The 16,236-nt window shown below is 46.5% G+C and overlaps 2 protein-coding genes across 6 annotated transcripts; both read left to right on the top strand.

The window, feature by feature from the left end:
- The first annotated feature begins 596 nt into the window (after positions 1-596).
- On the top strand, positions 597-6,881 carry LOC132594234 (acetylcholine receptor subunit beta-like). Of its 5 annotated transcripts, none has more exons than XR_011377082.1 (7): positions 597-881; positions 1,008-1,052; positions 1,593-1,702; positions 2,281-2,428; positions 2,909-3,116; positions 6,027-6,522; positions 6,744-6,881. XR_011377082.1 is itself a non-coding variant. In XM_070044521.1 (7 exons), exons 2-7 carry the CDS (start codon positions 1,026-1,028, stop codon positions 6,361-6,363), a joined length of 723 nt encoding a protein of 240 aa, XP_069900622.1. In that variant the 5' UTR covers positions 597-881; positions 1,008-1,025; the 3' UTR covers positions 6,364-6,859. The 5 variants fall into 5 exon arrangements, 3 of the variants coding, with proteins under 3 accessions (XP_069900622.1, XP_069900621.1, XP_069900623.1); XR_011377083.1 differs by having other exon boundaries at positions 6,027-6,527; positions 6,744-6,844; XM_070044521.1 differs by having other exon boundaries at positions 6,027-6,250; positions 6,358-6,859.
- Positions 6,882-7,127: 246 nt separating this feature from the next.
- Positions 7,128-11,497, top strand: LOC115850301 (C-C motif chemokine 8-like). Its single transcript, XM_030852060.3, has 3 exons — positions 7,128-9,698; positions 10,514-10,631; positions 11,037-11,497. Exons 1-3 carry the CDS (start codon positions 9,623-9,625, stop codon positions 11,131-11,133), a joined length of 291 nt encoding a protein of 96 aa, XP_030707920.1. The 5' UTR covers positions 7,128-9,622; the 3' UTR covers positions 11,134-11,497.
- The last annotated feature ends 4,739 nt before the right edge of the window (positions 11,498-16,236 follow it).

The raw sequence follows: 16,236 nt of genomic DNA, 5'->3' as shown, positions 1-16,236 counted from the left end.
GTAACAGGTGCACATTCCTGGGCGCCTCGTCACTTCTGCGCTGGCAGTCCTGGCGGCTCACCCAAGCGGACTCACTGAGCGACGCGGGCGGGCTATGACCCCAGGGGCGCTGCTGCTGCTGCTGCCTGCTGCTGCTGCTGCTGTGGGCGTTGGGGGCGCCGTTCGCCTCGGGTAAGTCTGGGCGTCAAAGGGGCAGTGACAGGGCCAGAGGTCGTGGTCGGGCACCAGGGCTTCACTCAGTTCTCTCCTCCTCCAGGCGCCCGCGTCTCAGAGGCGGAGGGCCGACTCCGCAAGAAACTTTTCTCGGGCTATGATAGCTCGGTGAGGCCGGCGCGGGAGGTGGGAGACCGCGTCGGGGTTAGCGTTGGTCTCAGCCTAGCGCAATTAATCAGCCTGGTGAGGGCGCACGCGGGGAGTTGAGGCCTGGCCCACTAGCCGGCTGGGGGGCGTGGCTTTAGGCAGGGCGGAACCCAGGGACCACTGGGGGCGGGGCCCGGGGCGAGGCCAGGCTGGGTGACTGACGGGCCGTTAGTAGAGGTTGGGTCGAAATCGGACCAATGGACAAGCTGTGGGCGTGGCTGCTGGACGGGCCAGGATTGAGCCGGGTAGGATGATGAAGTGGCCTGCTGGCGGATCTCAAAGTGGAGCTGGGGCCGATGGACAGGCCGGAGAGCGGACCTCGATGGACAGGCCGGAGAGCGGACCTTGAGGCGGTGTCACAGGCTGGGGCGGACCTTGGTGCCGGACAGGGTCAATAAACAACAGCGGGCAGAGATTCACTCCGGCCGGGGCCGGGACTGGTAAATGAACTGGCTGGCTGTACGGCCAGCAGGAAGTTTACGAGATAGAGGCGGAGCTTAAGCCAACGCAGTTTATAGGAGGTGGGGCTTGAACCCAAGAGGGTGCGACTCAGAAAAAGAGGGGAGTTTCCAGGGAGAGTTTACCCACCGAGCCCCTCATTTCTCTACACTGACATCATATCTACCCTTTAAACTTTTCCCTTCTAGGACGAGAAGGATGAGGAGATGAGCACAAAGGTCTACTTAGACCTGGTACGGAGACCCCCGCAGGGTGGGAAAGGGCGGGCATCCCGCTGCCTTTACAGTTTCCTCGAAAGTTCCGACCAGTAAGATTTTTTTTTTTTTTTTTTGCATCACGACCTCAGAAAACACATTTATAACTGAAACAGAAGCTTCAGGAAACAATACCTATCTTTGCTATGGGAGATGCATTCCATGCATTTTTCATTCTAAATTTTTTTTAACACTGGTTTGGGGCCACTCATTTGATTCCGGACCTATGAAATGGGTCGTTAACTGCAGTTTGAAAGCCACTGTTTTAGAGGCTAGCGTGCAACCCCCTCGTTTTTACAGAAAGAAGAAATTGGGGCCCGGTGAGAGAGAAGGGGAAATTAGTTGATAGGGTCCCAAAGAGTGCAGGTGGAGTCTTAAACAGAGCCCCGGCCTCCAGAACCACAGACCATGCCTGCGCGGCTCTCCTCCTTTGCATTCCCTGCCCGGGCTTCCTCAGCACATCCCAAGACTCCTTCCAGCCTCCAGCCCCAGACGGCCCCTCAGCCTCTGCTTCCCTAGGAGTGGACTGACTACAGGCTGAGCTGGGACCCTGAGGAGCAAGAGGGCATCGATTCACTCTGCATCACTGCCGAATCCGTGTGGCTATCAGACGTGGTGCTCCTAAACAAGTAAGGATGTTCCCAGAGTCTGGGAGGTGGGGCAGGGCCTCTGGAGGGGCGCGGCCTCCGGAGGGAGGGGCCTGATCCCAGATGAGAAGATTCTTTCCCGGCAGCAACGACGGAAATTTTGATGTTGCTCTGGACATCAGAGTCATGGTGTCCTCCGACGGCTCCGTGCGCTGGCAGCCCCCGGGCATCTATCGCAGCAGCTGCAGCATCCAGGTGTCCGGGCCCCACCTGGGAAGCTCAAGGCGCTCCTAGAAACCCTCACTCAGATATCCCTCCTCCATTATCCCCATGACCCTCACGTCTCTCTTACCCTTCTGATTTTCCTTTGAGTTTCATCTTCTCTGTCCACTTTCATTGACTTCCAGTCTTCCTCAGTGACCGCCCCCCTCCATTGTCCATGACCTCCCCACATAACCTTCTTATTCCTCTGTGACTCCACTTCTCTGTGATCTCCCCCTGGTGGTCCCTATCTCCCTAGTGCCCCATATCCTCTGACCCCTGTCTGCCCTGTGACCTCCCCAGCTCCCCCAGCCCTGACCAGCTCTCTGGCAGCTCTAGTAACTCTCCACTCCATCCAGGTCACCTACTTCCCCTTTGACTGGCAGAACTGCACCATGGTGTTCAGTTCCTATAGCTATGACAGCTCAGAAGTCAGTCTGCAGACCGGCTTGGGTCCCGATGGGCAGGAGCGGCAGGAAGTGCACATTCATGAAGGCACCTTTATTGGTGAGTGGGCTTGGCTCCCATGTCCATGGGCTTTACGATTTCCAGTTTCTGACAGGCTGATAAATATATTCCCTCAGTGAGTCCCTGTGGGTTCAGCAAGATAGGTGTAACTGTCTATATTTTGTGGTTATGGAAATTGAGACTTGCTCAAATTTATTAGAGATGGGCTGTCCAGCCCAGGGACCATAGCTGGCCCCATATTACATCAGTCCCCCCTGCTCTAGGATGTGGCAGAGAAAGCCATATCTGGGAATTCCCTGGCGGTCCAGTGGTTAGAACTCCACACTTTCACTGCTGAGGGCCCGGATTCAATCCTTCGTTGGGGAACTAAGATCCCACAAGCAGCGCGGTGGTGCAGTGAGGCACACACACACACAAAAACAAAAACAAAAAAAGAAAAGAAAGCCGTATCTGGCACAAACAAAGACAGGTTCCACATCTGTGTCACCTTCTCTTCTCCCCCCCTCCGCCACCCAAAAGAATGGTCAATGGGAGATTATTCACAAGCCTTCTCGGCTAATGCAGCCTCCAGTGGATCCTAGGGGAGGGGGGGAAAGGCGGCGTGAAGAAGTCACCTTCTACCTCATCATTCGCCGGAAGCCTCTCTTTTACCTGGTCAACGTCATTGCCCCATGCATCCTCATCACTCTTCTGGCCATCTTCGTCTTCTACCTGCCACCAGATGCAGGTAAGAGGGGAAGGGGCCCAGCACTCCTTCTTACCAATAGCTCAGGTTCTTGCTCTTCACCCATAAAACAGGGAAGGTTTTCCTGCCAACTCAAGCCTTCATGAACTGTGCCTCAGCAATCTCACCCAGGTTTTCCTTTCAGGAAGAGCCTTTGCCTCTGCATCCAGATTTCCCCTCCAACCTCAAGCTCTACCTCCCCTCTGCTGCTCACTTCTCTGCACCCAGTAACTTCTGAACTCTTCCCTTCAGAATCCTAGGATCTCATCCTTGGAACTGCCACTCCTCTGACCAACAAACTCCCAGGCTCAGCTAACGCTTCCTTTCCCTTTCCCCATTCCTGGCATCCTCTCTCCCCCACTTGTCAAATGCCGCCTACTAGTCCCTTAACCTCCTATGTCCCTTGGAAATAATAGCCAACATTTCTCTGGGAGACAGCACAATATGCTAACAGAGTAACCTTGGGCAAATTCCTTAATCTCTTAGTGTCCTGATCTGGAAATAGGACAGTCGTTGTCCCTCCCACATAGGACTATATTGAGGATTAACTGAGTTAATAGAACTATGCCTGGTACTCTGTAAGCTTTGTGTAAGTGTAGGTATAGTCTTCTGATTTGGAGCACTTGCTATAAGATAATACAAATAATGTGTTACATATGTTAACTCAGTTCTAATCGTCACAACTCTGTGAGGTAAGTACTGAATTGTCTGCCCGTTTCACAGAGGCTAAGTGAGTTTAAGTCATTCACCTGACATTACACAGAGAGAGGCAGTGTTGCTATTCCAACCCTGCTTAGTACTAGTCTGATTCAGAGACTGATATCCTAAACTCTTATATTCAGAACATGCTTTCCTGGGAGTTCCGTGGTAGCCTAGTGGTTAGGATTCTGGGCTTTCACTGCTGTGGCCTGAAACACAAAACAAAACAAAACAAACAAAAAACACAGGCTTTCCTTCTCTCTGTAATCAAGCCCTCTCTCAGTCTGGGGAAGGAGAGTGATGCATCTCTAGAACACACTTCCACATGTAACTTCTCCTTCTTCCTGGAGCAAGGCAAATCTTGGAACCCAATATTACAGGACTAAAGTAGAACAGACCATAATAGTTACTTATTTCAATAGCTTCCATGAAGTTTGCAGCACCTGTTGTATGCCACAGTAATAACCAGTCACCTGGCATAGTCTTATATACTTGGTTTCATTTTTAGATCCTTCGATTTGCTATATAGTTCCTGCTACAGGGGTTGGTCCACTCCCTCATTTAACAATATTTGTTGAACATCTGTAATGTGCAAGGCACTGGGAATACATCAGTGAATAAAACAGACAAAAATCCCTGCTCTCATGGAGTTTATATTCTAGTGGGGAGACAGTCAGCAAACATAATAAATAAACCCATTGGATAGTATATTATTATTTTTAAAATTAATTAATTAATTAAGGCTGCGTTGGGTCTTCGTTGCTGCGCGGGGGCTTTCCCTAGTTGTGGTGAACAGGGGCTACTTTTGTTGCAGTGCACGAGCTTCTCACTGCGGTGGCTCCTCTTGTTGTGGAACACAGAATCTAGGCGCGTGAGCTTCAGTAGCTGTGGCACGTGGGCTCAGTAGTTGTGGCTGGCGGGCTCTAGAGCACAGGCTCAGTAGTTGTGGCGCACGGGCTTAGTTGCTCCGCGGTATGTGGGATCTTCCCTGACCAGGGCTCAAACCCGCGTCCCCTGCATTGGCAGGCGGATTCCTAACCACTGTGCCACCAGGGAATTCCCAGATAGTATATTAGGAGAGGTCAATTACTAAGAAGGAAAAATGGGAAAAGGGTTTGGGGAGGATGAGAATGGGGGTAGGGGTTGCAATTTATTTATTTATTTAAACAATTTTATTGAAATATAGTTGATTTACAATGTTGTGTTTCATTTCTGCTGTACAGCAAAGTGACTCATTTATAGATATATATATTTTTTCATATTCTTTTCCGCTATGGTTTATCACAGGGGTTGCAATTTAAAAATAGGATGGTCAGTGAATGCCTCACTAAAAAGGGAATGTTTGATCAATAGTTGAACAAAGACTTGAAGGAAGTGAGAGAATGACCCTGGTAGATATCTGGGGGAAGAAATTAGCAGGAGGAGTTAACAGTGAGTGCAAAAAGATCTGAGGTGGGCATGTGCCTTGCATATTCAAGAAATAGCCAATGAAGTAATAACTGAATGAAGTAAGCAAGAGAGAAAACAGTATGAGATGTAGTCAGAGAACTAATGGGAAGGCCTTGTAGACTTCAGTATGGACTTTTATGCTAAAGGCGATGGGAAGCCACTGGAGTGTTATGATCTGATTTACATTTTAACGGGGTCAATCTGGCTGCTCTGTTGAGAACAGTCAGCAGGGGGCAAAGGATGAAGCAAAGAGGAGGCCTTTATAATAACTCATATCTGAGGTAATGGTGGCTTGTGCCAGGATGGTAGTGGTAGATGTGATAAGTCATCAGTTTCAGGATATATTTTGAAGGTAGAGCCAACAGGGTTTGGTATGGATTGGATATGGGATGAGAGAGAGGAGAGCTGAGAATGACTCAAAGGGATTTGGCCTGAGCCACAGGAAAGATCGAGTTGTCATTTGTGAACTGAGGAAGACTATGGCGGGAGTCGGTGGTGAGGGAATTAAGTTTTGGACATGTGAAGTTCGAGATGTCTAGTGGACACCCAAATGGAGAGGTTAAGTAGGCAGGTGGATACAAGTGTGGAATTTAGGGGAATCAGTCCAGGTTGGAGGTATAAATGTAGGAGTTAGGCATGTAGGCATGCAGTTGGCCCTTCCAAAAGCCTGTCCTTGAGTGGGCTGGAAACACGGTCACTGATTATGCCAGGGAGATTGCTTTCTGGCAAAGCCTAATCCTTTCGCCTTCCCCTCTGTCCCCCAAGGAGAGAAGATGGGGCTCTCGATCTTTGCCCTGCTGACCCTTACTGTGTTCCTGCTGCTGCTGGCAGACAAAGTGCCTGAGACCTCCCTGTCTGTCCCCGTCATTATCAAATACCTCATGTTTACCGTGGTCCTCGTCACCTTCTCAGTCATCCTTAGCGTCGTAGACCTCAACCTACACCCTCGCTCACCCCACACCCACCAAATGCCCCTTTGGGTCCGTCAGGTAAGAAGATCTCCTCTCCAACCTGTGTTAACTCTCAATCCTAGTATTTGGCTTTTTGTCCAGGTATCGCTCCTCCCTCCCACCAACTTCAACCTTCCCTTTCACAGACCTGAGGGAGAACTACAACTCCTGGTAGAGTGTCAAAGTGCCAAGGTCTTTGAGTGTTGAAATGTTGCCCAATTAATTTTATCCTCCCATCATTGACGTTGCGTAGATCCCAGACTCTCTTCATCAATACTGCCCATCGTGGGTCCCAAGGAAGCATTCTAAGGGTGAGGTACTATCAGGGTTGAAGCCCTCAGAACTTTTCTTTCCAGTCGGGATGTCTCCTAACCCACTTAAGAACTCTTGGGCTGTGTAGTTGCATTTCATCTGTGGGACGCATGGACGCATGCGCAGGAATGGGCACGTGCCGTGGGGGTGGTTGGCGGCTTCCCTTCTGGTCTGAGAGCATAAGAGCCCCCTCCAATACGCCTCTTCTTCTACTCTGCAGATCTTTATCCACAAACTCCCTCTGTATCTGGGTCTGAAGAGACCCAAACCTGAGAGAGACCAGATACCGGAGCCACCTCCTATACCTCTCAGAGATTCTCCACGAAGTGGCTGGGGTCGGGGAACAGATGAATGTTTCATCCGCAAGCCACCAAATGATGTTGATAGTCCGCCTGACGATTCAGGGGACACGGGTTCGTGCCCCGGTCCGGGAAGATCCCACATGCCGCGGAGCAGCTGGGCCCGTGAGCCATGGTCGCTGAGCCTGCGTGTCCGGAGCCTGTGCTCCGGAACGGGAGAGGCCACAACAGTGAGAGGCCCGCGCACCGCAAAAAAAAAAAAAAAAAGAAAGAAAAAAAGAACCGTGTAAGAATCCAGATCTATTTCCACCGCAGGGTACCCATTTCTGACCCTCTATTCACAGAGGTTGTTTCTGACCTCAGGTGCCCCTTCACAGCCACTGAGCCATAGGTGACTTGTCAAAACTGCGTTACGAAGATGCTCATTGGGAAGACACGGAGGAGAAAAGAAAGAGAGACGGCAGAATGAACACTTCCTTAAACAGCACAGCCAAGCTGCTGGAAAAAAACAGCTGCTGAACTTGCATGACCTAAAGTTTCGTTTTAACTTTTATGATGGGATTTCTCGAATTCAGTTTAAAAACAAAACAAGAGAGGGAAATTTCATAATCAAAGTGACTTACCACTTGAGATCTCTGAGCTCCCTGTAGAATTAAGACCTTGGTGCCCCTTGGTGTGTCAGGCTTGGAGTCTGACCCCCATCTCCTCTGGGGCCCACTCTTCTGGTTCATGGCAGGATCCCAGGACTGCACTTCTCTGCTTCTGGGAGACTCTTTTTCTTTCCTCACCTATAGCACAGATATTCCCAGAGGTCTATCCCTACCACGTATCTTTGTTTGGAAGCAATTTCAGAGAGAACTTGTACAAGAGACCAAGAACCACACTCTGGGTCCCTTCCTAGCATGTCCTAGACACCATACCCTTCTTATTTGACTATTGATGACAGCTAGCTTATTGATCACTTGCCATATGCTACTCACACTGCAAAGCAAGTTTTGGGTATCAGATAATTTAATATTCACAGTAAACCCCATTTCCACATAAATAAAGAATAGGTAAGGAATTTGAAGTACAAAGAAGTTATATAACTTGTGCTTTCTCTGATACAGATATTAACTAGTGTTCATAGTATCCAAATTCAGAATTTTAACCACTATGCTATTCTGCCTTTCCTAGGGCTGACAGCTAAGAAGCTTCTCTGCCAGGCCTGCTAGCTTCTCTTGTCTCTGACTAGATACTTTGCAAACAATCATTAATGAATTAAATTAAAGTTTAAATATTATTTAATCCAGGAATAGCAACTATGTTACATAGGTAGTACCACTTTCTATTGCTGTACCCATGGCAGACATCACTAATCAATCACAGCATTGCATTTCTTTTGCCCTACCCAGGTACGTGGGGGGGGGTTTTCTTGCCTTTTGGGAGGTCTGAGGTCTTCTGCCAGCGTTCAGTAGGTGTTCTGTAGGAGTTGTTCCACGTGTAGATGTATTTCTGGTGTATCTCTATCCACACACTTTGATTGATTAATCCCTTAGCTATGGAATTGAATGGAGACATTATGATAATATTACATCAGTTTTCTCATAATTATTGTTTATGATTGTGAAAAAATGGAAATTATATAATTCCCAACTGAAGTTCTTCAATTAATTATGGTGCCTTTATATATGGACTCCTGTGGAGTCTTTAACATTCAAGATTATTGGAGAATATTGAATGATTTGTGGACAATCTGGAAATATTCATTGAAAAGGTGATATGCAAACTTGGGTTTGATGATGCGATTTTAGCTATAATACCAAAAGCAACATCTATGAAAGAAAAAACATTGATAAATTGGACTTTATTAAAATTTAAAACTTCTGCTCTATGAAAGCCATTGTTAAGAATATAAGCTACAGCCTGTGGAGAAAATATTTGCAATGCACATATCTGGTAAAGGACTTGAATACAAAATATACAAAGAACTTCTTAAAGTCAACTGTAAGAAAAAAGAAATTTTTTTTAATGGGCAAAAGGTTTGACACCAAAAGCAAAAGACCCTTTCCAAACAGACCCATTCTACCTGAATCTGCATGATATATTGGGCTTCCGCATATCATTTCACTTGGAAAGAAACTTTAGTGTCTAGATAAAATATTTGGAAATCACTACCCTAAAAGATCGGTATTTGCTGCCCAGTTCTTAGGCTACACAACAGAACATTCCAGGGCATTAAGACTTGAAGATTCCTGGATTCTATCGTTCTGCTAAGGTTCTATCAAGCTACCTGTATGAGGTTCTAAAGGAGCCTGACTGATTTAGGATGGCAGGGACACGAATCTGATAAAGAGACCAGGCAAAGCCTTAGGGCCCCATCCCAGACCTCCTGGGACATGGGGAGGGTCAGGCACTTGGTTCTCTTCACTCTGTTAGGAACTCAGCTTCTACTCTTCCTTTCCAACAGATCATGTTCCATTTCAAAGAAATCAGAGCCCTTCATAGGCCAATAAGGTCACTTCCTACACTTTACTGGGCATAACCACATACCCTTCCACCACTGCCCCACCATCTAAACAAATGATGGAAACTGCACGACTTCCTTTTCTCGGTGTTTGGAAATCACCACCAGGATCTGGTACCTACTCACCACATTTAGGGGCCTATTTTATCCTTCCTTAGACATGACCCTGCCCATGTGCTCTGCTCTCTATAAAAGGCAGGCAGATCAGCCAGAGGAGCCAGAGTTGCAGAGAAGCTGAGACCAACTCAGAAACCTCCAGCTCTCAGGCTGAAGCTCCCGTGCTCACCCTCCGGTATGAAGGTCTCTGCAGCACTTCTGTGTCTGCTGCTCACAGCAGCTGTCTTCAGCACCCAGGTGCTGGCTCAGCCAGGTAAGTCTCCTCTCTTCTTAAGCCTTAACATTTTAACTACCCCAGGTACTAACACCTGGCATGAGTCATCCCATGCTTGCTGCATAGCCTACATTAAAAAGATGGAGAGAATGAAATCCAGAGGGGAATTAAGAAGAGCTGGCATGTCACAGCTGGTCAGAGGCAGAACCAGAACTAGAAGCCCAGGCCACTGGAGCCAGGCTCCACGATCTTTCTCAACACCAGCTTTGGGACATGAAATGCAGCTGCTATCTCAACAATCCTCACCTTGTTTGGAGATGTGGCACAGAAGGAAGAACCATTTCTCATTGTGGGTAGGAAGGACATTTCAGGAGTAGTAGAGAGGAAGAAACTCTCGCTGGAGGTTTCAAATGTTGGATTACAGTCCAGGGTAGCTCCCAGAAGGGTGGCTGTGTAAGGAGGATAAGGACCCAGAGGCATCTCAGCATGTGACTTAGGTTGGCTCTAAGCCCATGGGGACAAATAGCTGGGAAGCAAGGTCTTAGAACTTACCTTCCCAGGGTCAGAGGTTTTGGATCTGTAGACCCTCCGAATCACGCTACAAGGATTAATCTTGTTACTCAAGATTTCGCCATCTGCAGTCAACAATGAGGGGCCCCATAGTTCAGCATAGGAAACTGACTCACAGATAACATTTTATCTATGGGATCTGGACTAAAGCTCTGAACTAGGGAATGGTAGGTCTTAGTTAGAACTTGTGTATTTGCTTTGTCTTCTACCTTCTCCTTCTTCTCTTACAAATGCAGGCTGACAATACACTATAACTCTCTGATGCTTTGCAAAGTGTTTTTCAGATTCAGTTTCCATCCCAATCACTTGCTGCTTTATTGTGATCAGTAAGAAGATCCCCTTCAAGAAGCTGGACAGCTACACAAGAAACACCAACAGCCGGTGTCCCCAGGAAGCTGTGATGTGAGTGGACCATGCCCGGGCACCGTCAGCCAAACATTCTATCTGAGTTCTATACTTCCAAATGAGTCAGATAAATATGCCATCTAATCCAAAGGACCCTTTACCCCATAGACAAATGAAGCCCATGAGAAGGAATCCATACTCACTCCAGGCTCTTCTGGAAGCTTGGTCAGATCATCCAAGTTCCTTTAGCCAGGAGCTAAAGGAAGGCTTCCCCTGGAGCAGTAGCAACAGAACTTCCTTTCTGGAAGAGAGGCCTCTTCCTCCCTTTTCCCCTTCTTCCTGTCCCCATCCAGGCTCCTCACCCAGGGAGCAAGGGCTAATCATGTCCAGGGGCCAACGGGCCAAGCTCCTGGGCAAAATCCTCAAGACACTCCATTTAACTGTGCCCTCTTTTCCCCACAGCTTCAAGACCAAAGCGGACAAGGAGGTCTGTGCTGACCCCAAGCAGAAGTGGGTCCAGAATTCCATAAACTCCTGGATCGAAAGCCCCAAGCCCTGAAGGCTTGAACCTTCGTACCTGGACTGAGAGACAGTCAGAGCCCTGGAAAATCTTATTTATTTCCCCCCACCCTTCCCCAGCTGTATTATTTTATTATCATGTCCAAAAAGAGGTTCTTTGTTTAATAATTTAAAACACATAGTTTCTTAAACAATAATTATATTTAAGTTATTGATGTTTTAACTTTATCTGCCATAAATCCTAATGAATGTAAAAACACAACATCTGGTGATGAGTTTTCCTTTGTGAGCTCCATTAAGCTCATGGTAAGATGGCACTGTTCTCCCTCCTACCTGCCTGTAGTATCCTGAGGTCCTTCCACTGATCATCAGAGTGAACACCTTTGGATTCTTAGGAAATCAGTGCTCCTGTAAGTCGGTGTGTGCTATGTAGTATTGTGATGGAAATTAATGTTATTAAATGACTATGGTATTTTCAAAGAAAAAAATCTATATAATTTTAAACTACTTGGTCTTATTTTTCATGGGGTAACATTTGGCAGGAAGGGAGAAAATGGCAGCAGTGAGTGACAATTGGGGGTGTGAGGATCATCCTCTAACTTGAGTCTTTTGGACTCAGCTGAGGATTACGGAGAACCTAGAAGGACCAGACCAGACTGTTCCAGCCCTGTGGCTCCAGTCCCTAAATCACCTGCCCTTATTTAATAGAATCTAGATTCCTATTGCTTTTCTCTCCACACTTACCTTTGCCTGGTCTCTCTCTTGATCTCTTGCAACAGTCTGCAAACTTTTCTCCATAGCCCCAGGTTTTCTCCATCTGATTAATTCTCAAACCCAGAGTAATGTCCCAGAAATGAAACTGAGTCTAACAGGAAACTAGATGTCTATAACTTAGAGGTCCACTTAAGGTTCTTTACTGGAGATGAGCCTTCAACAGGACCGGTCTTGAGAGATTGGAATATGATGGGAAATGAAAGGATTCTTCAGAACTGATACAGGAGGGAGATGAGGGGAGGGGGCCAGAGGAAGGAATCCCATCTGGCTGGGCTCTGGGAAGAAAGAGGAGTCAGAGTTTTAGAAATGCAGGTTGGAGCCAGGTTGTAGGGGCCCTTGAATTTCAGATTGGGAAGTCAGCAGGTAATAGAGATGCACCGAAAGTTTTGAAATAGGAGAGAAGGAGAATATCACATTCAGAGGCGAGCATCAGGAAGAATAACCTAGTATCTGAGTACAGGATGGAGTGTGAGAGATAGAGGCCTGAGAGCAGGCTGCTGCCATGGTGCAGGGGAAATGATGGGGACATAAATGGTACAGGGTGGGAGTGGAGATGAAGTGAGGAAGAATGGGCCAGAAAGAGTGATAGGTTAAATGTTGTAGAAGGTTGAGAATAATTGACCAAGACACAGACCCTTCTCTTATAATCTTGCAAACCAATATCTACAGGGCTTGCACCCTTGAGACACAGAATGAATTCATCTCTATCACTATACCCTCAGCCCCCAATCTCAAGAATTTGCAAAATCCATTTGAAGGCATGGAATCTCCTTTCCTTAATAGCCTCTTAAGGTCAAGATTCTCTTGTACTTCGTGAGCATAGCTGGCTCCTTTTTCAGACATGAGACCCACAGTACCAAGGCACAAAGACCAGACCCCTCATTAAGGGAAAGAAGATTATTGTCCTGCTGACCCAAGTCCAGGGGGGCTGTCATTGGTTGGAGAAATACCATGATTCCAGTACAAACATGGAAACATAGCAAGGCAGTGTTTCTGGGCTCTGATCCCAGAACTGACCCTGACTCTCTGAGTCACTTACAGCAAGTCAATTTCTCTCTCTGGCATTAAGATGCCCCATACAAAAGTGGAAGTTGTTCTGTGTCACAGGCAGGAAGTGAGAGGATCTGGCAGACAACCTCATAAACTCTCTCCTGCTCTAGGAGCCATGTCTCCTGGGACCTTGGCCACATCTGTTGGCTAGGGTAGGGCCAGGAAGAAAGTGCCTAGAATTAAAACCACTGAGCCAGCCAGGAGCCCAGCCTAATGGCAAACACCTGCAAGTCAGGTATATAACCTGTCTGAAGATGAGCTTTCCATTGAAGTCCAAGGTAGTACACCTAAACCCCAGGCATCTAAATAAGGCACCTAAATGTCAGCTGGGCAAAAGGAGTGCTTTCCAACCACAGTAGGCTCCATCCAGTTCTAACCACTCTCTTCCACAGCCTCAAGGTCAAGCTCCCTCTGGAGATCTGGGCCCAGGGTTTCATGAACCACCTAGACACAAATCCTAAATTCCAAAGGCAAGAGACTCACCCTATACTGGCACCAGGCCACAGCACAAGACACAATCCATTTGTTTTCCCCGAGCATTACCCAGAGGCACTCTGGGATTATGTCGTTGTATTTCAAATCACAATGAACTTTATGAATGACATTAAACATAAATGTGTTAAGTGATATGTCATCTTATTTAAATTGTTGATGTTTATGGGCCTTAACTTGGATATTAATGTTTTGAAAATCCCCATAAAAATAGAGCTAGCCTATGACCTTGCAATCCCACTCCTGGGCGTATATCCAGAGAAAAACGTTGTCTGAAAGGATACATGCACCCCAGCACTGTTTACAAGCCAAGGCACGGAAGCGACCTAAATGTCCATCGACAAAGGAATGGATAAAGAAGATGTGGTACATATATACAATGGAATATTACTCAGCCACTAAAAAGAATGAAACAATGCCATTTGCAGCAACATGGATAGACCTAGAGATTGTCATACTGAGTGAAGTAAGTTAGGCAGAGAAAGAGAAATATCATATGATATGCCTTGTATGCAGACTCTAAAAAGAAATGATACAAATGAACGTATTTACAAAACAGAAACAGACTCACAGACCTTAGAGAATGAACTTATGGTTACCAGAGGGAAGGGTGGGGTGGAAAGGATAGTTAGGGAGTTTGGGACTGACATGTACACACTGCTACATTTAAAATGGATAACCAACAAGGACCTACTGTATAGCACAGGGAACTCTGCTCAATGTTATGTGGCAGCCTGGATGGCAGGGGAGTTTGGGGAGAATGGTTACATGTATATGTATGGCTGAGTCGCTTTGCTGTGCCCCTGAAATTATCACAATATTGTTAATTGGCTCTACCCCAATATAAATTTAAAAGTTTTTTTAGAAAAAGAAAAACACATCCTTCCACGAATGGGTTCATATCTGTGAGCACAATTCATTCCCTTGTCAACTGGGGGCAAAGAACTGGTGAGGTCACTTGAAGCTGACAAGCATCCTCTTGGGCTCTCCTCTGATTTCACCCTGGGCTCAGGCAGGGAGCTTGCTGCGGGCTTGGACTCATTTCACTCTCTCAACAACTGCTCTGTGTCTCCTCACTTCTTGCTTTCTGCACACAGGCTCCTCCTTGGGTGTCATCTCAGGTCAGGGGTTGGCTCAGCCTGCACATTTGCCTGAGGCTCACAAGGGCGGGGCAGTGAACACTCTGGGTGACAACTTTCCACCAATGCAGGGTGGAAGGCAGATGCCTAAATGCTTCTGCCACCCTTCCTTCCAGCAGCTGATTCTGGGAGCCATTCTACAGGCATGTCAGTCAGTTCGGGAGAAGCTATCCCCATCGCCCACTATACCGACCTTATTCTGCATGCTTCTGTTCATTCCTCCTCCTTTTCCGTCTCACTCGGCTGCCTCTCAGTCATGATCTCGGGGTCACTTCCCAAAGGAGCTATGTATGAGAGAAGTTCTCATCTCAGGCTCTGCCTTATTGATTCATTGTTTTATGCAGTCAATATTTGTTCTCCTTCTCCCAGCCAATGCCTGGATTTCAACAGGCAATTTCGCTGGCTCAGGGCCAGGGATTTAGCTGGGCATTTGTTTGGTGTGTTTACCAAGGCTGGGGCTGGGGTCAAGATCAGGGACTCACCCAGTATGTTCTTTGGGACCAGGGCTGGGGCCAAGACTGTGGACTCAACCAGCATGTTTGGTAGAACTGGGTTCAATAGGTCAGCCCACAAGTCAGGGTCAACCGGATGAGGACTGAGTTAGCCACGTAGCTAGGAGAATGGTGACCTAAAGAAGGATTCAGCAAATAAGTAAATGTATTGAAGATAATGGAAGCCATCTCCCTTACTGTTGGAGAAGCTTCCATAGAAAAATATGGAATGTTGGAAGCTAGAAAAACCCTGTGGTGTTGGACTGCAATTGGAGGTATCAGTGTGAACTTGAGGTTTTACAGGTAGATGGTACATATAGATAGATAGATAGATAGACAGATAGATAAAGATAGATGGATAGATAGATGGTAGATAGATGGATAGAAAGATTGATAGAGATAGATAGATAGGTAGATAGATAGATATACACACATGGATGATAGGACATGTATATATTAAGCATATGCTCAACCACCAAACACCTTTCCAGATATGGCTAAATATTTTCCAGAGTTATGTCAGCAGTTTACACTCACTCCTACCAGCAATGTATGAGAGTTTGAGTTATTCCATATTTGGTATTTCAACACTGGGTACTGTCATTCTTTTTAAGTTAGCCATAATGATTATGTGTATAATTCCACATACTTATGGTTTAAATTTGCATTTTACTCCTGACAGATGAGGTTGAACATCTATTTAAATGTTTATTAGATATCTTCTTTTATGAAGGTCCACTTCATATCCTTTGCCCATGTTTAGATTGTTTAGATTTGGATCTTGTCTATTTTCAGATTGCCTGTCTTTGTATTATGAATTTGTAGAAGTATTTTCTACATTCTGAATAGGAATCTTTTGACAGACATGTGAATTGAAATATCTTCTCATAATCTGTTATTTTATTTTTCACTCCTGTTTTGCCTTTTGATGATACAGCTTCCTGATTTGATTTGATTGATTGATTGATTTCCATGGAAGGGCTTACAAAGACCAAGATGTAGGTAACTAGAGAGATACAGGATCAGGGTGCTGTACACATGTGTTGAATTGTTCTTAGGTAACAGGTTCAAATGTAATTAATTGGCCTAAGAGAAATTTCTGTCTCAATCTTCAGTGAGTAAGTAGATCAGAGCCTAGTTTTTAACCCCATTGAGTTGGAGCTTCTCTGTATATATCTCTTGGGAGAGAAATGTATT

Source organism: Globicephala melas, chromosome 20, assembly GCF_963455315.2.
Source record: "Globicephala melas chromosome 20, mGloMel1.2, whole genome shotgun sequence".
NCBI classification, from domain to species: domain Eukaryota; kingdom Metazoa; phylum Chordata; class Mammalia; order Artiodactyla; family Delphinidae; genus Globicephala; species Globicephala melas.
The sequence above is the reverse complement of the archived record's forward strand: the minus strand, read 5'-3'. Positions and strand labels throughout refer to the sequence as shown.

Excerpts from the sequence above, each read along its gene's own strand:
- LOC132594234 (XM_070044520.1), top strand. The coding sequence starts at position 1,026 with ATGAGCACAAAGGTCTACTTAGACCTG. Across the intron at positions 1,053-1,592 it reads CAAAGGTCTACTTAGACCTG|GAGTGGACTGACTACAGGCT; the intron begins GTACGGAGACCC and ends CTGCTTCCCTAG. Across the intron at positions 3,117-6,026 it reads CTACCTGCCACCAGATGCAG|GAGAGAAGATGGGGCTCTCG; the intron begins GTAAGAGGGGAA and ends CTGTCCCCCAAG.
- LOC115850301 (XM_030852060.3), top strand. The coding sequence starts at position 9,623 with ATGAAGGTCTCTGCAGCACTTCTGTGTCTGCTGCTCACAGCAGCTGTC. Across the intron at positions 9,699-10,513 it reads CCAGGTGCTGGCTCAGCCAG|ATTCAGTTTCCATCCCAATC; the intron begins GTAAGTCTCCTC and ends AGTGTTTTTCAG. Across the intron at positions 10,632-11,036 it reads TGTCCCCAGGAAGCTGTGAT|CTTCAAGACCAAAGCGGACA; the intron begins GTGAGTGGACCA and ends TTTTCCCCACAG.